At 42.4% G+C, this 24,595-nt stretch overlaps 1 protein-coding gene across 1 annotated transcript in view; it reads right to left on the bottom strand.

The window, feature by feature from the left end:
* Nucleotides 1-11,525: 11,525 nt before the first annotated feature.
* Nucleotides 11,526-24,595, bottom strand: part of LOC128687157 (mediator complex subunit kohtalo) — a 144,484-nt gene continuing 131,414 nt past the window's right edge. Inside the window, exons 40-41 of the mRNA XM_070092567.1 lie at nucleotides 15,153-15,582; nucleotides 11,526-12,754 (exon numbers count right to left, since the gene is read on the bottom strand). Coding sequence (XP_069948668.1) covers nucleotides 11,675-12,754; nucleotides 15,153-15,582 — 1,510 coding nt within the window. The 3' untranslated portion in view covers nucleotides 11,526-11,674. The remainder of the gene's footprint in view (nucleotides 12,755-15,152; nucleotides 15,583-24,595) is intronic.

The following is a 24,595-nucleotide window of genomic DNA, read 5'->3' as shown; positions in this document are numbered from 1 at the left end:
TATCACTATTGAAAAACATCTTTCTCTCAATTCTTGTAGTGGTACTGTCATTCTGCCCCATACCATAGTCCAACAGAATTTCCAGTCATGTGGCAATGACATTCTTGAACAGCTGGAACTCCAGGATCTCCCAATCCTCAAAGTAGACACTTATGTCCTTCCTGCCTGGGGGCGGAGACGTTACCCTTGCAATGTGGCTCGTTTAACTTTTGACAGCCGAGAACTCCCGTCCTCTGTATATGTCGCGGGACATCGGTTACAAGTTCGAAAGGTGATACCTACACCGCAACAATGTAGAAATTGCTGGCGTTTTGGTCACCCAGCGAAATATTGCAGATCTATGGCCGAATGTCCAGTCTGTGGTGCCGACGACCATTCTAATACATCTTGCAGTCAACCTCCATCTTGCCTTAATTGTAATGAAGCTCACCCTTCGTACTCCCGCCGTTGCCAGGTCTACTTAAATGAACGTGAAATCCGTTGCCTCAAAGAGGCAGAAGGTCTCCCTTATGCTATGGCAGTTACTCATCTCCGCCTCCAAGGGAGACTACCCCGTGTTTCTTATTCTCGTGTTTCCAAACATCCCCCTACTTCTGGGGTCCCATCTTCTGCAGCCTCCTCTGTTGTTACCCCTCCCATAGCCACTCCGGCATCTAATCCTTTTGCTGTCCTTGGCTCTGACGTCCCGACTACAACTCAGTCTGTTCTCACATCTTTGCGTCCTTCCTCACAAGCCCCAGTATCGACAAGACCTCGTACGACACCTAATACCAATCGCCCCTCTACTTCTCAGAAGTCCAAAAAATCCACATTGCTCAAATCTTCTTTGCCCCTTCCTTCCCTTCTTCCACCTCCACACTTTACCTTTCCAGTCTCTGTACCTAGTTCTTCCCCTCTCTCTGGCTCCATTACAAGTGTGGAGATTCACCCTCCTCCTCGTACTATGCCTTCCACCCCCGTCCTCTCCCAAGTTTCTCCCTTTTCTGCCACCTCCCAGGTTTCTGCCTCTTCTGTCCCCCCCCACACTTCATCTCCAGTCCCTTACACTCTTCCCTCCCCCTCTGCTTTGGTGCAGTCCATTACTGTCCCAATCTTTACTCACCCTCCTCCTTCTATCTCCAATATGGTCTCCCATACATCTTTGAATTCAGAAACACTTGAAGCCATTTCAGAATATATTGCAGAGACTAAGCCTTCAATGGACACTGATTCATTCCTGTTCCTTCTCTTCCCTCTCCTTCATCTTCACAACCCCATTCTTCGCAACGCTCCGTTCCTTCGCTGCTTGAACATCTTCCAATGCCACCACACGTTGACTTTTCTAACCCCTCTAGTCCGTAGGTGCCTTTACCTACAGATTCCTGGTATTTTCTTCATCGCCAATCATGGCCTATTTACAGTGGAATATCCACGGCCTCAGGGGTAATCGGGGTGAGCTTCAGATGTTGCTTTCCAGGTTTTCCCCTGTTGGTGCTTGCTTACAAGAACCAAAATTACACTCGGCTGTTTTCCAACCTATCTCAGGCTATAATTTATTGTATTCTTCGGATCCTTTCTCAGATGGGACCTTTAATGAAAGTGCCCTTCTTCTACGCAATAATATTCCGTACTGTCAACTATTTGTCCATACCTCGCTGCATTACACTGCAGCCCGTATCCACTTGAATAAGTGGTTTACAATATGTTCTTTATATCTCTCTCCTTCTCGAGCATTTTCTATCCCAGACTTTGCCTTTCTTGTTTCATCCTTACCACCACCACTTCTGTTACTTGGTGATTTTAATGCCCACCATTTCCTCTGGGGGGGGGGGTCTCATTGTGACTCACGTGGCATCCAGTTGGAGGCTTTTCTCGCCTCTCACCCCCTCCATGTTTTAAATACAGGTACTCCCACCCATTTTGATCCTCGTACTCATACTCTCTCTTGCATCGATCTATCAGTCTGCTCTTCCTCCACTGCACTAGACTTCACCTGGTCTGTTCTACCGGACTTACATGACAGCGATCATTTTCCAATCGTTCTTACTTCTCCTTCCTATTCACCACCTTTCCGTAGCCCTCGCTGGCAATTTGATCGGGCAAATTGGGATCTCTACTCACACCTCACTGCTTTTACTGAAGTTCCTTCATCCTCCATTGATGAGCTCCTACACATCTTCTCGACGTCAGTTTATACCGCAGCTTCTCATTCTATACCCCAAACCTCAGGCAGGCATTCTCAGAAGTGCGTGCCTTGGTGGTCTCCTGCTTGTGCTCGTGCAGTACGTTTGAAATGCGCTGCATGGGGCAGGTACCGGTACAATAGAACCGCTGAGAGACTTCTTGATTTTAAGCAGAAGTGTGCGATCACTCGCCGTGTCATCCGTGAAGCTAAACGCACTTGTTGGCGAGACTGTTTCCACCATCACCTCTGCTTCTTCTATGAGTGCAGTCTGGAAAAAAGTGAGGAAATTGAGTGGTAAATACTCTCCTGACCCGGCTCCTGTTCTACGGGTCGCTGGTGTTGATGTAGCAAACCCTCTCGACGTTGCCATTGAACTTGGCACACATCTGGTCCGTATTTCCCGAGGGCTCCATCTATGCCCCTCGTTTCTTTCCTCAAAGTCTGCCAGAGAGTTAGTACCCTTGGACTTTTCTTCTCTCAGAGAAGAACAGTATAATGTGCCTTTTACACTTCAAGAACTAGAGGCAACGCTCTCAGCTTGCCGATCATCGGCAGCTGGGCCTGACGACATTCATATTCGTATGTTACAACATTTACATCGGTCAGCCCTTGTAGTCCTCTTACACCTCTTCAATCTTATTTGGGCACAAGGAGTTCTTCCCCAGCTGTGGAAATCTGCCATTGTTCTCCCTTTCCGCAAACCGGGTACTACAGGACATGATGCCTCCCACTATCGTCCCATCGCTCTTACTAGTGCAGTTTGCAAAGTGATGGAACGTCTCGTAAATCGACGTTTAATGTGGTATTTAGAGACACACAACAGTCTCTCCGCTAGTCAATATGGCTTTCGTAAGGGTCGTTCTACCATAGACGCCTTACTATGCTTGGATACGTATGTTCGTAATGCCTTTGCGAATAATCACTCAGTTATTGCCATATTTTTTGACCTTGAGAAGGCATATGACACAACTTGGAGGTATAATATTTTGGCCCAGGCCCATTCCTTAGGCCTCCGAGGCAATCTACCATCCTTCCTTAAGAACTTTTTAACTGACAGACATTTCCGTGTTCGAGTCAATAATGTTCTTTCCCCGGACTTCATCCAAGCTGAAGGTGTCCCTCAGGGATGTGTTCTACGCACAACACTTTTTCTCCTTGCTATAAATGATTTGGCCTCTGTTCTTCCACCCAATATTTGGTCATCACTCTATGTTGATGACTTCGCTATTGCTTGTGCAGGCACTGACTGTCATCTTATTGCAGTTTCTCTCCAGCATGCGGTCGACCGTGTTTCCACTTGGGCCACCACGCATGGGTTTAAATTTTCAAGTACCAAAACTCACCAAATTACTTTCACTAGACGCTCTGTTATCTCCGATCATCCTTTGTATCTCTATGGCTCCCGTATCCCCGAACGTGATACAGTCAGGTTTCTAGGCCTTCTCTTTGACCGTAGGTTATCCTGGAAACCTCACATTACCTCTCTGAAGGCAACTTGTCACAGCCGGCTAAACCTTCTTAAAACCCTTGCTCATCTTTCCTGGGGAGCTGATCGTCAAACTCTGCTTCATCTACATTCAGCCCTCATTTTATCGAAACTCGATTATGGTGACCAGATTTATTCCGCGGCCTCTCCTGCTGCTCTCTCTAGCCTTAACTCTATCCATCACCAAGGATTATGTTTGTGCCTTGGTGCTTTTCGCTCTTTCCCTGTTGAGAGCCTCTATGCAGAAGCGAATGTTCCATCCTTGTCTGATCGCCTTGATGCCCATTGCCTTCGCTACTATGTACGCTCTCACGATCTACACAATCCTTCCATTTATAGAATGGTCACCGAGATTAGTAGACATTCTTTATTCGTTCGCCGCCCGTTTGCTCCGTCCCTTTTCTCTTCGCCTACATTCACTCTTGTCTTCCCTTCAGTTACCACCTTTATATGTTCATGTAGCATCTCACTTTTCCCTACCCCCCTGGGAAGTTCCAGCTGTTCGGGTCTGTTCTTTCTCACTCCCTTGCTCGAAAGCTCAACTGCCTACTGTGGCTTCCCGCTCTCTTTTCTTGATCACTTCCACTCCCATTCTCATGCCACCGCTGTGTACACAGATGGCTCTAAGTCTTCAGACGGCGTCGGATTCGCAGCAGTGTTTCCGGACAGCGTCGTGCGGGGGCATTTACTATCTTCGGCTAGCATTTTTACTGCTGAACTGTATGCCATTCTTGCAGCACTTATTCGTATCGCATCTATGCCTGTGTCATCATTTGTGGTAGTCTCAGACTCCCTTAGTGCTCTACAGGCTATACGAAAATTTGATACATTTCACCCCCTAGTTCTCCGTATCCAACTTTGGCTACGCCGTATCTCTACGAAGCATAAAGATATTATTTTTTGCTGGGTCCCTGGTCATGTTGACGTACAGGGCAATGAACAGGCAGACACTGCTGCGCTGTCAGCAGTACATGACCTACCAATTTCCTATAGAGGTGTTCCATTTCTGGACTATTTTGCTACAATAGCTGCCCACCTTCGCGCCCGTTGGCAACAACGTTGGTCAACTCTGCTTGGTAACAAACTTCATTCTATTAAACCGAGCATAGGTTACTGGCCGTCTTCTTGTCATCAGTGCTGTGGTTGGGAGACCACTCTCTCCTGTCTTCGCAATGGCCACACTCGTCTTACTCATGGGTATCTCATGGAGAGGCACCCTGTACCTCTCTGTGAGCAGTGTCAAGTTCCAGTATTGATTAGCCACATTCTGTTAGACTGCCCTCTCTATCAACGAGCACGCAGAATTTACCTCCAACGCCGTCTTCGTTCTACTACTCTCTCTTTACCTTCCCTTCTTGCTGATGGACCCTCCTTTAATCCTGACTCTCTCATTGACTTCTTGACAACGACTGACTTACTCCACAAACTCTGATGATACCTTACGCACTCCCCTCAGCCCTTTCTAGCTCAGTCTCTTGCTGCCCTTTACCCTTTCACCATCCACTGCTCCGCTGTTATCCATAACCTATTACTCATCCACCTCCCTTTTGCCACCTGATGCCCTCGCTTCCTTCCTGCCCTGCAGCGCTGTATAGCCCTTGTGGCTTAGCGCTTCTTTTTGATTATAATAATAATGTGTAATGAATCTGTTGCTGTCAAAAAGTCAGGGAGTCTGTGTCAAAGGTGGGGCCATCAGCGAGGAGGGAATATAAAGTAAAGGTGTTAGAGCAGTTATGACGTTGGAGGTAAATTCTGCGGGCTCGCTGGTAAATAGGACAGACCAATAGAATATGGCAGGCTGAAATTGGAACCTGACAATTCTCAGTGGAACTGGGTGCCCCTCTGTGAGATACCCATGAGTTAGATGTGTGTGCCCAATGTGAAGATGGGAAAGCATAGTCTCCCAACCAAGCCATTGATGATAAAAAGACCAGGATCTTAAATATGGCTTGATAGAATGTAATTTGTTATGAGTAAACTCAGACCAAGGTTGTTGAGGTGGCTAGAAATTACAGCAAAATAGTCTGAGAATGTAATACCCCTACATGAAATGGGAAGGTCATGTACTGCTGAACTCACTAGCATGAAGAAACCTCCCTTGAGTATAACTTAGCAGATGCTATTATTATTATTATATTATTATTATATTCAAGAAAGAAGTGCTAAACCTACAAGGGTCATACAGCGATTATTATAAAAAATGAAGCACTAGCAGCAAATGCTAGTTGAGTCCACACAAGTTACACTATTCAAGGAACACTAGTTATAATTTTTGCTCAAATGTTTATACAGTACTATCAGCTCTTAAGAATATGTTTCTTGTAATAATGTTGGTAGAATTACCGGCAATATGTAAAGTACAAGGACACAAGTGCAACTAATGTGACATTTTTATTGTGGCAACGTTTTGCTCTCCAGCAGCTTTGACAAAGCTCCTGGAGAGCAAAATGTTGCCACAACAAAAATGTCACAGTTGCACTTGTGTCCTTTTACTTTACAACATGTTCCTTGATTTTCAAACGAACTAGTCATGGTATTTGATTGTTGCATGTATATTTCTGTTGGTTGAATGATACATGATTTGCTGTAAATTTTGTAATAAATTTGTACAGGATAAAATGGTATATTATTTTAAATAAAAAATTAAATACTGTATATTTAATACAATGCCTATTATTTGCTTTAATACTTATTTTTTTGTGGGGATAATTCCACTTCCTGTTTTTCTTATAAATATAACAGAATATGGAAAAATATAAATAATTAAAATTACATATCTATGAAGTAAAGATCTTGCACTTGCTAAAGCCTAGTTATGCAGATGAAATCTCATACATGTGAATGGTCAACTTTAAAATAGTATCTAACAGTATACATATGAATGAGGATTATATTTACGGGGAAATGGTGACCCTGTAGGGGGTCACACAATTTGGGGAAGGGGGGAATGTAAGGCAATTAAGTTGGATTCAAGGAAGAGGAAGGAGGGAAAAAGATCAATTTCCTTGGATCACAAGCCCTTATCAGCATCAAGGCTTTTCCTTGAAGGGAAATGGCTGACTGGAAAGGTAAAAAGGGAAATGAGGGACAATTAACATATGAAGCTGCATGAGGAGGTCCTTGATTCAAGGAAATGGACTTTCATTTCATTGGATTGAACTTGCCTGAAAGATGGGAAATAATGTATATTCTTACTGGTTTAGCATTCCTCTATGAATACAATATGCAGGACACCAAAAGCATTAGCTTCTTTCCTACAAGCATGAATATTTCCATGCAGTACTGTACATTTAACAATGACTCGAAAGAGTATGTTAAATGTATGAGCATAAGAGAATATTTCTTCAATTAATAATTATAAAATTACTTGCAGAAAATCTACTTGAAAGCAATATTAAGAATACATTTCCTGTATATCTACAACATTTTGTTCCCTCTAGGGCCTTTCCTTGAATGTATGACCATGACAGAAGAGACATCAGGCTACTATGTACTTAACTACTGATAATTTAGTTTTTGACACTGGCCATCTCCCTCTGCTTACAGCCAAGATATACCGGCAACCATTTTTGAACATTCTCGTCAAAGCCCAGCTCAGCCCAACCATAAACTATAATGAACTGGAAATACAGTATGAGGTACAGAACTTGAATTGTGAATACCAGATATGTAGGAATGCACTAACACCTTGATACTTATGCTAGACAAAGACTACTTTAAGTACTCTAGGTTTTTACATTTTACTCTTATCCTACACTGATGCTTTTAGGTTTAGAGCTTAACTTGATAATAATAATACTCATACCCCATTCTAATCAAAACTATTTGTTTGATTAGTGTTAACTTGCTTCTCTTTTTCTTTTTATTATTACACTAAAGGTAAGCATTAAACCCAAAAGGGTCATAGTTAAAAAACAAAAACAAAAGAATGATGACAAATATAGGTACTACATTACCACAAAGAAACAAATTTCTTATATATAAACCTTTGTAGGTAGGTAGTAGGTTGGTAGACAGCAACCTCCTGGGAAGTACTACCGTCCTGCCAGATGACTGTGAAACAGAAACCTGTAACTGTTTTACATGATGGTAGGATTGCTGGTGTCTTTCTGTCTCATAAACACACTAGATAACAGGGATATCTTGCTACTCCTACTTACAGTTTGGTCACACTTCACAGACATGCACATGCATATATATATATACATACATCTAGGTTTTTTCTCCTTTTTCTAAACAGCTCTTGTTCTTTTTTTTTTCTATTGTCCATGGGGAAGTGGAAAAGAATCTTTCCTCCGTAAGCCATGCGTGTCGTATGAGGCGACTAAAATGCCGGGAGCAATGGGCTAGTAACCCCTTCTCCTGTAAACATTTACTAAAAAAGAGAAAAAAAAATTATAAAACTGGGATGCTTGAAAGTGCGTGGATGTAGTGCGGATGACAAGAAACAGATGATTGCTGATGTTATGAATGAAAAGAAGTTGGATGTCATGGCCCTAATCGAAACAAAGCTGAAGGGGGTAGGGGAGTTTCGGTGGGGGAGAAATAAATGGGATTAAATCTGGAGTATCTGAGAGAGTTAGAGTTAAGGAAGGGGTAGCAATAATGTTGAAGGATCAGTTATGGAAGGAAAAAAGAGAATATGAATGTGTAAATTCAAGGATTATGTGGATTAAAGTAAAGGTTGGATGCGAAAAGTGGGTCATAATAAGCGTGTATGCATCGGGAGAAGAGAGGAATGTAGAGGAGAGAGAGAGAGATTTTGGGAGATGTTAAGTGAATGTATAGGAACCTTTGAACCAAGTGAGAGAGTAATTGTGGTAGGGGACCTGAATGCTAAAGTAGGAGAAACTTTTAGAGAGGGTGTGGTAGGTAAGTTTGGGGTGCCAGGTGTAAATGATAATGGGAGCCCTTTGATTGAACTTTGTATAGAAAGGGGTTTAGTTATAGGTAATACATATTTTAAAAAAAAGAGGATAAATAAGTATACAAGATATGATGTAGGGCGAAATGACAGTAGTTTGTTGGATTATGTATTGGTAGATAAAAGACTGTTGAGTAGACTTCAGGACGTACATGTTTATAGAGGGGCCACAGATATATCAGATCACTTTTTAGTTGTAGCTACACTGAGAGTAAAAGGTAGATGGGATACAAGGAGAATAGAAGCATCAGGGAAGAGAGAGGTGAAGGTTTATAAACTAAAAGAGGAGGCAGTTAGGGTAAGATATAAACAACTATTGGAGGATAGATGGGCTAATGAGAGCATAGGCAATGGGGTCGAAGAGGTATGGGGTAGGTTTAAAAATGTAGTGTTAGTGTTTTCAGCAGAAGTTTGTGGTTACAGGAAAGTGGGTGCAGGAGGGAAGAGGGGCGATTGGTGGAATGATGATGTAAAAAGAGTAGTAAGGGAGAAAAAGTTAGCATATGAGAAGTTTTTACAAAGTAGAAGTGATGCAAGGAGGGAAGAGTATATGAAGAAAAAGAGAGAGGTTAAGAGAGTGGTGAAGCAATGTAAAAAGAGAGCAAATGAGAGAGTGGGTGAGATGTTATCAACAAATTTTGTTGAAAATAAGAAAAAGTTTTGGAGTGAGATTAACAAGTTAAGGAAGCCTAGAGAACAAATGGATTTGTCAGTTAAAAATAGGAGAGGAGAGTTATTAAATGGAGAGTTAGAGGTATTGAGAAGATGGAGGGAATATTTTGAGGAATTGTTGAATGTTGATGAAGATAGGGAAGCTGTGATTTCATGTATAGGGCAAGGAGGAATAACATCTTGTAGGAGTGAGGAAGAGCCAGTTGTGAGTGTGGGGGAAGTTCGTGAGGCAGTAGGTAAAATGAAAGGGGGTAAGGCAGCTGGGATTGATGGGATAAAGATAGAAATGTTAAAAGCAGGTGGGGATATAGTTTTGGAGTGGTTGGTGCTATTATTTAATAAATGTATGGAAGAGGGTAAGGTACCTAGGGATTGGCAGAGAGCATGCATAGTTCCTTTGTATAAAGGCAAAGGGGACAAAAGAGAGTGCAAAAATTATAGGGGGATAAGTCTGTTGAGTATACCTGGTAAAGTGTATGGTAGAGTTATTATTGAAAGAATTAAGAGTAAGACGGAGAATAGGATAGCAGATGAACAAAGAGGCTTTAGGAAAGGTAGGGGGTGTGTGGACCAGGTGTTTACAGTGAAACATATAAGTGAACAGTATTTAGATAAGGCTAAAGAGGTTTTTGTGGCATTTATGGATTTGGAAAAGGCATATGACAGGGTGGATAGGGGGGCAATGTGGCAGATGTTGCAGATGTATGGTATAGGAGGTAGGTTACTGAAAGCAGTGAAGAGTTTTTACGAGGATAGTGAGGCTCAAGTTAGAGTATGTAGGAAAGAGGGAGATTATTTCCCAGTAAAAGTAGGCCTTAGACAAGGATGTGTGATGTCACCGTGGTTGTTTAATATATTTATAGATGGGGTTGTAAGAGAAGTAAATGCGAGGGTCTTGGCAAGAGGCGTGGAGTTAAAAGATAATCACACATAAAGTGGGAGTTGTCACAGTTGCTCTTTGCTGATGACACTGTGCTCTTGGGAGATTCTGAAGAGAAGTTGCAGAGGTTGGTGGATGAATTTGGTAGGGTATGTAAAAGAAGAAAATTGAAAGTGAATACAGGAAAGAGTAAGGTTATGAGGATAACAAAAAGATTAGGTGATGAAAGATTGTATATCAGATTGGAGGGAGAGAGTATGGAGGAGGTGAATGTATTCAGATATTTGGGAGTGGACGTGTCAGCGGATGGGTCTATGAAAGATGAGGTGAATCATAGAATTGATGAGGGGAAAAGGGTGAGCGGTGCACTTAGGAGTCTGTGGAGACAAAGAACTTTGTCCTTGGAAGCAAAGAGGGGAATGTATGAGAGTAGAATTTTACCAACGCTCTTCTATGGGTGTGAAGCATGGGTGATGAATGTTGCAGCGAGGAGAAGGCTGGAGGCAGTGGAGATGTCATGTCTGAGGGCAATGTGTGGTGTGAATATAATGCAGAGAATTCGTAGTTTGGAAGTTAGGAGCAGGTGCAGGATTACCAAAACTGTTGTCCAGAGGGCTGAGGAAGGGTTGTTGAGGTGGTTCGGACATGTAGAGAGAATGGAGCGAAACAGAATGACTTCAAGAGTGTATCAGTCTGTAGTGGAAGGAAGGGGGGTAAGGGTCGGCCTAGGAAAGGTTGGAGGGAGGGGGTAAAGGAGGTTTTGTGTGCGAGGGGCTTGGACTTCCAGCGGGCATGTGTGAGCATGTTTGATAGGAGTGAATGGAGACAAATGGTTTTTAATACTTGACGTGCTGTTGGAGTGTGAGCAAAGTAACATTTATGAAGGGATTCAGGGAAACCGGCAGGCCGGACTTGAGTCCTGGAGATGGGAAGTACAGTGCTTGCACTCTGAAGGAGGGGTGTTAATGTTGCAGTTTAAAAACTGTAGTGTAAAGCACCCTTCTGGCAAGACAGTGATGGAGTGAATGATAGTGAAAGTTTTACTTTTTCAGGCCACCCTGCCTTGGTGGGAATCAGCCAGTGTGTTAATAAAAAAAAAATAAAAAAACCTTTGTGATTGTGCTCGGAGGTGGCAAAATTCCCAAGAGCAAAGGTACAGCACATGACAGTGACCTTAATAAATGTGCACATGATCCTTGCTTTACATCCATACAAATACTATTCTGCTCAAGAATTTAACATAAAGAAAATGATATATAATATGTACGTATTACCTGGAGTTTACCTGGAGAGAGTTCCGGGGGTCAACGCCCCCGCGGCCCGGTCTGTGACCAGGCCAAGATTAAAATTTACTACGGGCAAATTAATGTACAACACAATACTATATCTTAAATGACAAGAATTGACAATTAACTTAAGATCTGATAACAAATAGAAACTAATAACTCAAAGCTATATTATATTGAAAATATCTACTATATCTTAGTTAAAGGATGAGAACCAAGCACAAACCAAAATATAATACTGGTCAGTGATAAAGACAATTTATCAATATGGTGGCTGCTGTGGGTAGCCGAGTCCTTGAGAATTTGCATGCATCATTTGTTGCTGTTGTTGTTGCTGCTGCTGCTGTTGCTGCTGTTGCTGTTGTTGCTGTTGCTGTACACTTCCCATAGGTCGCTGTAGGTGAGATAACAGCGCTCCTCCCTGACCAGGACCTCCAGGCCCTGTTTGTGTAGCACTGTTGGGTCCACCAGCAAGCATCATTCTTTGCCTCATCATACTAGCACTGGTTGCTCCCATGGTCTGTGCAGCACTACCCATTCCCTGTCCACCTGGACCCATTCCTTGTCCAGCAGGTCCCATACCTTGTCCACCTGGACCCATTCCTTGTCCAGCAGAGCCCATTCCTTGTCCAGCAGGGCCCATTCCTTGTCCACCTGGGCCCATTCCTTGTCCAGCAGGACCCATTCCTTGCCCAGCAGGGCCCATTCCTTGCCCAGTTGGGCCCATACCTTGCCCAGATGGACCCATACCTTGCCCAGCTGGGCCCATTCCTTGCCCAGCTGGGCCCATTCCTTGCCCAGGGCCCATTCCTTGCCCAGAAGGACCCATTCCTTGCCCACCAGGGCCCATTCCTTGTCCACCAGGGCCCATTCCTTGCCCTGAAGGACCCATTCCTTGCCCTGAAGGACCCATTCCTTGCCCTGAAGGACCCATTCCTTGCCCTGAAGGACCCATTCCTTGTCCAGCAGGACCCATTCCTTGTCCTGAAGGACCCATTCCTTGCCCTGATGGGCCCATTCCTTGCCCAGAAGGACCCATTCCTTGCCCAGGACCCATCCCTTGCCCAGCAGGGCCCATTCCTTGCCCAGGGCCCATTCCTTGCCCAGAAGGACCCATTCCTTGTCCACCAGGACCCATTCCTTGCCCAGGACCCATTCCTTGTCCAGGACCCATTCCTTGCCCAGGACCCATTCCTTGCCCAGGACCCATTCCTTGTCCAGCAGGACCCATGCCTTGTGTACTAGGACCCATGGCTTGTCCTGGTCCCATGGCCTGCATACCTGGTCTTGTGTACCCCTGGCTGCTACTCATTATTCCCATGCTGCCATTCCCTCCAGGGCCCTGAAAAATATATTATTATTAATTACTGGTATTATTTTTTTTTTTTTTTTTTTTCAACAAGTCGGCCGTCTCCCACCGAGGCAGGGTGACCCAAAAAAAAGAAAGAAAATCCCCAAAAAGAAAATACTTTCATCATCATTCAACACTTTCACCACACTCGCACATTATCACTGTTTTTGCAGAGGTGCTCAGAATACAACAGTCTAGAAGCATACACACATAAAGATACACAACATATCCCTCCAAACTGCCAATATCCCAAACCCCTCCTTTAAAGTGCAGGCATTGTACTTCCCATTTCCAGGACTCAAGTCCGACTATATGAAAATAACCGGTTTCCCTGAATCCCTTCACTAAATATTACCCTGCTCACACTCCAACAGATCGTCAGGTCCCAAGTACCATTCGTCTCCATTCACTCCTATCTAACACGCTCACGCACGCTTGCTGGAAGTCCAAGCCCCTTACCCACAAAACCTCCTTTACCCCCTCTCTCCAACCCTTTCGAGGACGACCCCTACCCCGCCTTCCTTCCCCTATAGATTTATATGCTTTCCATGTCATTCTACTTTGATCCATTCTCTCTAAATGACCAAACCACCTCAACAACCCCTCTTCTGCCCTCTGACTAATACTTTTATTAACTCCACACCTTCTCCTAATTTCCACACTCCGAATTTTCTGCATAATATTTACACCACACATTGCCCTTAAACAGGACATCTCCACTGCCTCCAACCGTCTCCTCGCTGCTGCATTTACCACCCAAGCTTCACACCCATATAAGAGTGTTGGTACTACTATACTTTCATACATTCCCTTCTTTGCCTCTTTGGTATTATTATTATTATTAAAAAAGTCACAAAAATTGAGAAATTGAAGATTAATTACACTGTTGTACAAAAGAAAAATTTTAAGACCAGAAAATTTAAAACAAAATTATTAAAAATCACATTGTTATCATATTTAGTAGACAACTAAGTAGCATGATCCTTTCTCATGTTTTCAATATTATGCAATTTAAATTTAGGCTTTCCTTTCCAAAGGAAGCATACCGTTTCCATTAAGGTACGCCACAGCAGAATTAATTTCCCTTTGATGGCATGCATTTCTGTCAAGTAGCACCACAGCCAGCAGGCAACCCATCACAGCACACTAAGAAACTCCATTGTTTTAGCAGTGCAGGGAAGGGTGTGTAGGAGGAAGTATGGATGTAAATAGCTTCCTATGCAGATCAGTGTATCTGGACACATATGTACTGTATGACTTTTTTTACTCGGTACTCATCACTCAGTTTTTTTGTTTTCATCACCCCATCTCATCTTTGGATATTTATCATGGCATCCAAAGAAAGTGCAGGTGATACTGATGAAGCAAGAATATTAATTGTGAAATCATGCCTTCTTAAAAAAACAAAAAAAAAAAAACACAGGTAACAGAGATGCTGCAGGGTGGTGTACATGTCATGGAGAAAGCACAAGTGCTTGGCATTAAGAGAATCATTGACTCATTAAATTTAAGACAATGAAATGAAGATAAAGGCTTATGCAATGTTTAAGCCTCAATGTGACACAGTGAAAAGAATGAGGAATAGATAACTACAATTAAATAAAACAAGGTTTACTGAATGTGTGGGCTGAAAAACAAAGACAGGTGTTCCACTTGAAGGCCTTATTATTAGGAAAAAGTTTTATCAAAACAGTGTGTGAGGATGAAGGACAGCATGAAAATGAGTGCACATTTAGTTCAGGATGGTTTAACTAGTTTAGAATATGCAGTGGGCCGTATAAAGAACTGCAGATAAAACGAACCAGTACCATATGACAGAATACCTGAGCACTTCACCATAACACTCTATGTACTAATAAAGCTGCATCAACATCCCAAGATCCCCAACCTTCAACATCACATCACCCACCCCAACCATCAATGTGGGTCCAATAAGATCACAGCCAACCTCTACATTCACTTCAGGATGTTAAGCATCACCAACTCGACTTGATGGTAAACTACAAATACTGTAGAGCATTAATGCAACCACTGTTAGCTACATGTACTCTTCCTTTTCACTGTCTGAATCTCACTAGAGTTCAGGTACTTCACAGAGCATCCTCAAGAAAATTATGTATGAAGGTATTATTTTTCAAAGAATTATGAAAGTAAAAATGACTTGTATGTAATTTTTGGAGGTCTGAGGACTACAACTCTATTTTTCCCATATGTTTTTCACCCCATAAGTAACAGAAATCATTGGTAGTGATGTGTTCAGCAACATAACCTATGTGAATTATGAATGTCTACTGTTTTTCACATTGTTTTACAAGGAAACAATCAACAAACTGATTACCAAGGTAAATAGAGGGCGGCATACTGGGCAAATACAATAAACAATACTAACCTGGATATACTGTGGCCGCTGCACTATCTGTGACTGAGTCATGCCTGGCCCAATATAAGCACCTGGCTGCTGCTGCCGTAGTCCCATCATTGCTGGGTTAGCCTGGTATCCTGGCTGGTAACCCTGGCTCATCATGCTACTGGCAGGGCCTCCAGGGCCTGTAGGGACACTACCCCCTGTTGGACCCTGGCTCATCATCTGCCCACTTGCCATAGGGCCTTGTTGATATGATCCATACTGGGCCATACCACCTTGTCCTGGTCCATTAGGTCCACCTGGAGGACCTCCAGGTCCACCAGCACCCATGGCTGAATACATCTGACCTGCCTGGCCAGGCATACCCTGAGGCATAGGGCCACCCTGCATGGCTCCACCACTACCATACATAGGTCCTTGCTGAGGAGCTGTTAGACCACTTCGTATCCCAGACCTAAAACAGAAAATATAAATGAAAGCTAAAAAAATTCATAAGATAATACTGAGGCAGAGCACTAACAAAACACAACATGCTAGCTATAAAACAAAATAAAGCAGAAGATACAGTACCTGAAAGTGAGTAACTATATAAGAGATACAAATACAATAAAGATAACTGAAGAAAATATTAAGTCACAATAATGTGGTTGGAATATATACCTGTGGCCCCCAAACTTATGAAAAGAAAGTTAAGACAATGTTTTGGTTTTACCTGGACCATTGTCAGTCAAGTCACAACTGAGAGGAAAAAGCAGAGATGATCAGGAAACAGGTCAAACTGGAAGAGGAAGGGATGAAGGGAGTACAGGTACTGTTGTGAAAAAATAAATAAATATGAACAATGGGCTAGTAACCTCTTTTCCTGTAATAGTTACTAAAAAGAATAAGAATAAGAAAATTGTCAAAGTGGGATGTCTGAATGAGCGTGGATGTTATGCGAATGATAAGAAAGAGATGATTGTGGATGTTATGAATGAGAAGAAGCTGGATGTCCTGGCTTTAAGTGAAACAAAGCTGAAGGGGGTGGGAGAGTTTCAGTGGAGAGGCATAAATGGGATTAGGTCAGGGGTTTCAAATAGAGTTAGAGCTAAAGAAGGAGTAGCAATAATGTTGAAGGATAAGCAATGGCAAGGAAAGAGGGACTATAAATGTATTAATTCAAGGATTATGTGGAGTAAAATAAAGGTTGGATGTGAAAAGTGGGTTATAGTAAGCGTATATGCACCTGGAAAAGAGAGAAGTGTAGAGGAGAGAGAGAGATTTTGGGAAACGTTGAGTGAATGCGTGGAGAGTTTCGAACCAAGTGTGAGAGTACTTGTGGCTGGGGATTTCAATGCTAAAGTGGGTAAAAATGTTGTGGAGGGAGTAGTAGGTACATTTGGGGTGCCAGGGGTAAATGAAAATGGGGAGCCTTTAATTGAACTATGTGTAGAGGTTTGGTAATAAGTAACACTACATATTTTATGAAAAAGAGGATAAATAAATATACAAGGCATGATATAGCCCTAGGTAGTAGGTTGGTAGACAGCAACTGCCCAGGGAAGTACTACCGTCCTGCCAAGTGAGTGTAAAACGAAAGCCTGTAATTGTTTTACATGATTGTAGGATTGCTGGTGTCCTTTTTTCTGTCTCATAAACATGCAAGATTTCAGATATGTCTTGCTACTTCTACTTACACTTAGGTCACACTACACATACATGTAAAAGCATATATACACACACCCCTCTGGGTTTTCTGCTATTTTCTTTCTAGTTCTTGTTCTTGTTTATTTCCTCTTATCTCCATGGGGAAGTGGAACAGAATTCTTCCTCCGTACGCCATGCGTGTTGTAAGAGGCGACTAAAGTGCCGGGAGCAAGGGGCTAGTAACCCCTTTTCCTGTATCCCACCCTGCCTTGGTGGGATATGGCTGGTTTGTTGAAACAAGAAGTATGATATAGCACGTTATTGAAAGTAGTTTGTTAGACTATGTATTGGTGGATAAAAGGTTGATGGGTAGGCTCCATGATGTACACGTTTATAGAGGGGCAACTGATATATCGGATCATTATTTAGTTGTAGCTACAGTTAAAGTAAGAGGTAGATGGGACAAGAGGAAAATGGCAACAAGAAGTAAGAGGGAGGTGAAAGTGTATAAACAAAGGGAGGAGGAAGTTCAGGTGAGATATAAGCAACCATTGGCAGAAAGGTGGGCTGGTGCAAGTATGAGTAGGGGGGGGGAGGGTTGAAGATGGTTGGAATAGTTTTAAAAATGCAGTATTAGAATGTGGGGCAGAAGTTTGTGGTTATAGGAGAGTGGGTGCAGGAGGAAAGAGGAGTGATTGGTGGAATGATGAAGTAAAGGATGTGATAAAAGAGAAAAAGGTAGCTTATGAGAGGTTTTTACAAAGCAGAAATGTTATAAGAAGAGTAGAGTATATGGAGAGTAAAAGAAAAGTGAAGAGAGTGGTGAAAGTATGCAAAAGGAGAGCAGATGATAGAGTGGGAGAGGCACTGTCAAGAAATTTTAATGAAAATAATAAAAAATTTTGGAGGGAGTTAAACAAGTTAAGAAATCCTAGGGAACGAATGGATCTGTCAGTTAAAAACAGGGTAGCGGAGTTAGTAGATGGGGAGATGGAGGTATTGGGTAGATGGCAAAAATATTTTGAGGAACTTTTAAATGTCGACGAAGAAAGGGAGGCGGTAATTTCATGCACTGGCCAAGGAGGTATACCATCTTTTAGGAGTGAAGAAGAGCCTGATGTCAGTGTGGGGGAGGTGCATGAAGGCATTATGTAGAATGAGAGGGGGTAAAGCAGCTGGAATTGATGGGATCATGACAGAAATGTTAAAAGCAGGGGGGGATATAGTGTTGGAGTGGTTGGTATTTTTGTTTAATAAATGTATGAAAGAGGGGAAGGTACCTAGGGATTGGCGGAGAGCATGTATTGTCCCTTTATATAAAGGGAAGGGGGACAAAAGAGATTGTAAAAATTAAAGAGGAATAAGTTTACTGAGTATACCAGGAAAAGTGTACGGTAGGGTTATTATTGAAAGAATTAGAGGTAAGACAGAATGCAGGATTGCGGATAAGCAAGGAGGTTTCAGAGTGGGTAGGGGATGTGTAGATCAAGTGTTTACATTGAAGCATATATGTGGACAGTATTTAGTAAAGGTAGGGAAGTTTTTGTTGCATTTATGGATTTAGAAAAGGCATATGATAGAGTGGACAGGGGAGCAATGTAGCAGATGTTACAAGTATATGGAATAGGTGGTAAGTTATTAAATACTGTAAAGAGTTTTTATGAGAATAGCGAGGCTCAGTTTAGGGTGTGTAGAAGAGAGGGAGACTACTTCCCGGTAAAAGTAGGTCTTAGATAGGGATGTGTAATGTCACCATGATTGTTCAATATATTTACAGATGGGGTTGTAAAAGAAGTAAATGCTAGGGTGTTCGGGAGAGGGGTGGGATTATATTATGGGGAATCAAATATAAAATGGGAAGTGACAGAGTTACTTTTTGCTGATGATATTGTGCTTAGGGGAGATTTTAAAGAAAAATTGCAAAGGTTAGTGGATGAATTTGGGAGTGTGTAAGGGTAGAAAGTTGAAAGTGAACATAGAAAAGAGTAAGGTGATGAGGGTATCAAATGATTTAGATAAAGAAAAATTGGATATCAAATTGGGGAGGAGGAGTATGGAAGAAGTGAATGTTTTCAGATATTTGGGAGTTGACGTGTCAGCAGATGGATTTATGAAGGATGAGGTTAATCATAGAATTGATGAAGGAAAAAAGGCAAGTGGTGCATTGAGGTATATGTGGAGACAAAAAATGTTATCTATGGAGGCAAAGAAGGGAATGTATGAAAGTATAGTAGTACCAACTCTTATATGGGTGTGAAGCTTGGGTTGTAAATGCTGCAGCGAGGAGGCGGTCTGAGGCAGTGGAGATGTCCTGTCTAAGGGCAATGTGTGGTGCAAATATTATGCAGAAAATTCGGAGAAGGTGTGGAGTTAATAAAAGTATTAGTCAGAGGGCTGATGAGGGGTTGTTGAGGTGGTTTGGTCATTTAGAGAGAATGGATCAAAGTAGAATGACATGGAGAGTGTATAAATCTGTAGGGGAAGGAAGGCAGGGTAGAGGTCGTCCTCAAAAAGGTTGGAGGGAGGGGGTAAAGGAGGTTTTGTGGGCGAGGGGCTTGGACTTGCAGCAAGCGTGCCTGAGCGTGTTAGATAGGAATGAATGGAGACGAATGGTATTTCAGACCTGACGAGCTGTTGGAGTGTGAGCAGGGTAATATTTAGTGAAGGGATTCAGGGAAACCGGTTATTTTATATAGCCGGGCTTGAGTCCTGGAAATGGGAAGTACAATGCCTGCACTTTAAAAGAGGGGGTTTGGGATATTGGCAGTTTGGAGGGATAAGTTGTGTACCTTTATACGTATATGCTTCTAAACTGTTGTATTTCTGAACACCTCTGCAAAAACAGTGATTATGTGTGAGTGAGGTGAAAGTGTTGAATGATGATGAAAGTATTTTTTTGAGAGGATTTTCTTTCTTTTTGGGTCACCTTGCCTCGGTGGGAGATGGCCGACTTGTTAAAAAAAGAAAAGAAAAAAAATGATCAAAGTTCCTATGAGATTAAAATTTCAGTACAGTGGACCCCCGCATAGCGAACGCCTTGCATAGCGAACAATCCGCATAGCGAACGCTTTGTTCGCTGAAATTTTGCCCCGCATAGTAGACAAAAACCCGCTCAGCGAACTTCGTCCGAGACGCGTCCAATGTGGGCCCTCAGCCAGCCTCACATGTGCCGCCCGTCCCATTGTTTACCAGCTAGCCTCCGCGGTAACATTCAAGCATACACTCGGAATATTTCGTATTATTACAGTGTTTTCGGTGCTGTTTCTGGAAAATAAGTGACCATGGGCCCCAAGAAAGCTTCTAGTGCCAACCCTGTGGTAAAAAGGGTGAGAATTAGTATGGAAATTAAGAAAGATTTTGAAGGGTTTGGGGCTAACCCTGAGAAGCCTATGCCAGTTGTGGAATCCATTGTGCCTACTTCAAAAATTAAGGAAATGTGTGCACAGTGGGTTGAACTGCAAACCTTTATGGATGAAAATCACCCTGACACAGCTGTTGCAAGCCGTGCTGGTGACTATTTCAATGACAATGTTATGGCCCATTTTAGGAAAGTCTTGAAGGAACGGGAGGTACAGAGCTCTATGGACAGATTTGTTGTGCGACAGAGGTCCAGTGACTCTCAAGCTGGTCCTAGTGGCATTAAAAGAAGAAGGAAAGTAACCCCAGAAAAGGACTTGCTACCTCAAGTCCTAATGGAAGGGGATTCCCCTTCTAAACAGTAAGAAGGTAATGCTCTCCCCTCCTCCCATCCCATCAATCATCACCAGATCTTCAATAAAAGTAAGTGTCATGTAATTGTGCATGCCTTTTTCAGTTTGTGTGTACTAAAATTAACATTTTTTTGTGGTAAAAAAATTTTTTTTCATACTTTTGGGTGCCTTGCACGGATTAATTTTATTTCCATTATTTCTTATGGGGAAAATTAATTCGCATAGCGAACATTTCGCATAACGACCAGCCCTCTTGCACGGATTAAGTTCGCTATGCGGGGGTCCACTGTATATGTATCAGATAGAATTTTGGTCTACCAACCTAGGTAGTAGGTTGGTAGACAGCAACCACCCAGGGAAGTACTACCGTCCTGCCAGATGACTGTGAAACAAAAACCTGTAACTGTTTTGCATGATGGTAGGATTGCTGGTTTCTTTTTCTGTCTCATAAACACGCTAGATAACAGGGATATCTTGCTACTCCTACTTACACTTTGGTCACACTTCACAGACACGCACATGCATATATATATATATATACATACATCTAGGTTTTTCTCCTTTTTCTAAATAGCTCTTGTTCTTTTTTATTTCTTCTATTGTCCATGGGGAAGTGGAAAAGAATCTTTCCTCCGTAAGCCATGCGTGTCGTATGAGGCGACTAAAATGCCGGGAGCAATGGGCTAGTAACCCCTTCTCCTGTGTACATTTACTAAAAAAGAGAAGAAGAAAAACTTTATAAAACTGGGATGCTTAAATGTGCGTGGATGTAGTGCGGATGACAAGAAACAGATGATTGCTGATGTTATGAATGGAAAGAAGTTGGATGTCCTGGCTCTAAGCGAAACAAAGCTGAAGGGGGTAGGAGAGTTTCAGTGGGGGGAAATAAATGGGATTAAATCTGGAGTATCTGAGAGAGTTAGAGCAAAGGAAGGGGTAGCAGTAATGTTAAATGATCAGTTATGGAAGGAGAAAAGAGAATATGAATGTGTAAATTCAAGAATTATGTGGATTAAAGTAAAGGTTGGATGCGAGAAGTGGGTCATAATAAGCGTGTATGCACCTGGAGAAGAGAGGAATGCAGAGGAGAGAGAGAGATTTTGGGAGATGTTAAGTGAATGTATAGGAGCCTTTGAACCAAGTGAGAGAGTAATTGTGGTAGGGGACCTGAATGGTAAAGTAGGAGAAACTTTTAGAGAGGGTGTGATAGGTAAGTTTGGGGTGCCCTGTGTAAATGATAATGGGAGCCCTTTGATTGAACTTTGTATAGAAAGGGGTTTAGTTATAGGTAATACATATTTTAAGAAAAAGAGGATAAATAAGTATACACGATATGATGTAGGGCGAAATGACAGTAGTTTGTTGGATTATGTATTGGTAGATAAAAGACTGTTGAGTAGACTTCAGGATGTACATGTTTATAGAGGGGCCACAGATATATCAGATCACTTTCTAGTTGTAGCTACACTGAGAGTAAAAGGTAGATGGGATACAAGGAGAATAGAAGCATCAGGGAAGAGAGAGGTGAAGGTTTATAAACTAAAAGAGGAGGCAGTTAGGGAAAGATATAAACAGCTATTGGAGGATAGATGGGCTAATGAGAGCATAGGCAATGGGGTCGAAGAGGTATGGGGTAGGTTTAAAAATGTAGTGTTAGAGTGTTCAGCAGAAGTTTGTGGTTACAGGAAAGTGGGTGCAGGAGGGAAGAGGAGCGATTGGTGGAATGATGATGTAAAGAGAGTAGTAAGGGAGAAAAAGTTAGCATATGAGAAGTTTTTACAAAGTAGAAGTGATGCAAGGAGGGAAGAGTATATGGAGAAAAAGAGAGGTTAAGAGAGTGGTGAAGCAATGTAAAAAGAGAGCAAATGAGAGAGTGGGTGAGATGTTATCAACAAATTTTGTTGAAAATAAGAAAAAGTTTTGGAGTGAGATTAACAAGTTAAGAAAGCCTAGAGAACAAATGGATTTGTCAGTTAAAAATAGGAGAGGAGAGTTATTAAATGGAGAGTTAGAGGTATTGGGAAGATGGAGGGAATATTTTGAGGAATTGTTAAATGTTGATGAAGATAGGGAAGCTGTGATTTCGTGTATAGGGCAAGGAGGAATAACATCTTGTAGGAGTGAGGAAGAGCCAGTTGTGAGTGTGGGGGAAGTTCGTGAGGCAGTAGGTAAAATGAAAGGGGGTAAGGCAGCCGGGATTGATGGGATAAAGATAGAAATGTTAAAAGCAGGTGGGGATATAGTTTTGGAGTGGTTGGTGCAATTATTTAATAAATGTATGGAAGAGGGTAAGGTACCTAGGGATTGGCAGAGAGCATGCATAGTTCCTTTGTATAAAGGCAAAGGGGATAAAAGAGAGTGCAAAAATTATAGGGGGATAAGTCTGTTGAGTGTACCTGGTAAAGTGTATGGTAGAGTTATAATTGAAAGAATTAAGAGTAAGAGGGAGAATAGGATAGCAGATGAACAAGGAGGCTTTAGGAAAGGTAGGGGGTGTGTGGACCAGGTGTTTACAGTGAAACATATAAGTGAACAGTATTTAGATAAGGCTAAAGAGGTCTTTGTGGCATTTATGGATTTGGAAAAGGCGTATGACAGGGTGGATAGGGGGGCAATGTGGCAGATGTTGCAAGTGTATGGTGTAGGAGGTAGGTTACTGAAAGCAGTGAAGAGTTTTTACGAGGATAGTGAGGCTCAAGTTAGAGTATGTAGGAAAGAGGGAAATTTTTTCCCAGTAAAAGTAGGCCTTAGACAAGGATGTGTGATGTCACCGTGGTTGTTTAATATATTTATAGATGGGGTTGTAAGAGAAGTAAATGCGAGGGTCTTGGCAAGAGGCGTGGAGTTAAAAGATAAAGAATCACACACAAAGTGGGAGTTGTCACAGCTGCTCTTTGCTGATGACACTGTGCTCTTGGGAGATTCTGAAGAGAAGCTGCAGAGATTGGTGGATGAATTTGGTAGGGTGTGCAAAAGAAGAAAATTAAAGGTGAATACAGGAAAGAGTAAGGTTATGAGGATAACAAAAAGATTAGGTGATGAAAGATTGAATATCAGATTGGAGGGAGAGAGTATGGAGGAGGTGAATGTATTCAGATATTTGGGAGTGGACGTGTCAGCGGATGGGTCTATGAAAGATGAGGTGAATCATAGAATTCATGAGGGAAAAAGAGTGAGTGGTGCACTTAGGAGTCTGTGGAGACAAAGAACTTTGTCCTTGGAGGCAAAGAGGGGAATGTATGAGAGTATAGTTTTACCAACGCTCTTATATGGGTGTGAAGCGTGGGTGATGAATGTTGCAGCGAGGAGAAGGCTGGAGGCAGTGGAGATGTCATGTCTGAGGGCAATGTGTGGTGTGAATATAATGCAGAGAATTCGTAGTTTGGAAGTTAGGAGGAGGTGCGGGATTACCAAAACTGTTGTCCAGAGGGCTGAGGAAGGGTTGTTGAGGTGGTTCGGACATGTAGAGAGAATGGAGCGAAACAGAATGACTTCAAGAGTGTATCAGTCTGTAGTGGAAGGAAGGCGGGGTAGGGGTCGGCCTAGGAAGGGTTGGAGGGAGGGGGTAAATAAGGTTTTGTGTACGAGGGGCTTGGACTTCCAGCAGGCATGCGTGAGCGTGTTTGATAGGAGTGAATGGAGACAAATGGTTTTTAATACTTGACGTGCTGTTGGAGTGTGAGCAAAAAAACATTTATGAAGGGATTCAGGGAAACCGGCAGGCCGGACTTGAGTCCTGGAGATGGGAAGTACAGTGCCTGCACTCTGAAGGAGGGGTGTTAATGTTGCAGTTTAAAAACTGTAGTGTAAAGCACCCTTCTGGCAAGACAGTGATGGAGTGAATGATGGTGAAAGTTTTTCTTTTTCGGGCCACCCTGCCTTGGTGGGAATCGGCCAGTGTGATAATAAAAAAAAAAATAAATAAATAAATATATAGAGATATACGAAGCTTAAATGTAGAATATGAGATCTTCGTAAATTGTTTCTGTCTCTTCTCTGCTTGTTGATCTTATAAACCAATTGATGAGTGGGTTAGTGCTGTTACTTTCCAAAGAAGAGTGTTCCTTTCTAACTCATTGTCTTTTATACCTTGTACTCTTGTAGTACGAGGTGTATTTTGCTTGTACACTG

This window comes from Cherax quadricarinatus, chromosome 40, assembly GCF_038502225.1.
Source record: "Cherax quadricarinatus isolate ZL_2023a chromosome 40, ASM3850222v1, whole genome shotgun sequence".
Lineage (NCBI taxonomy): Eukaryota > Metazoa > Arthropoda > Malacostraca > Decapoda > Parastacidae > Cherax > Cherax quadricarinatus.
This window is presented reverse-complemented; position numbering and strand designations above follow the sequence as displayed.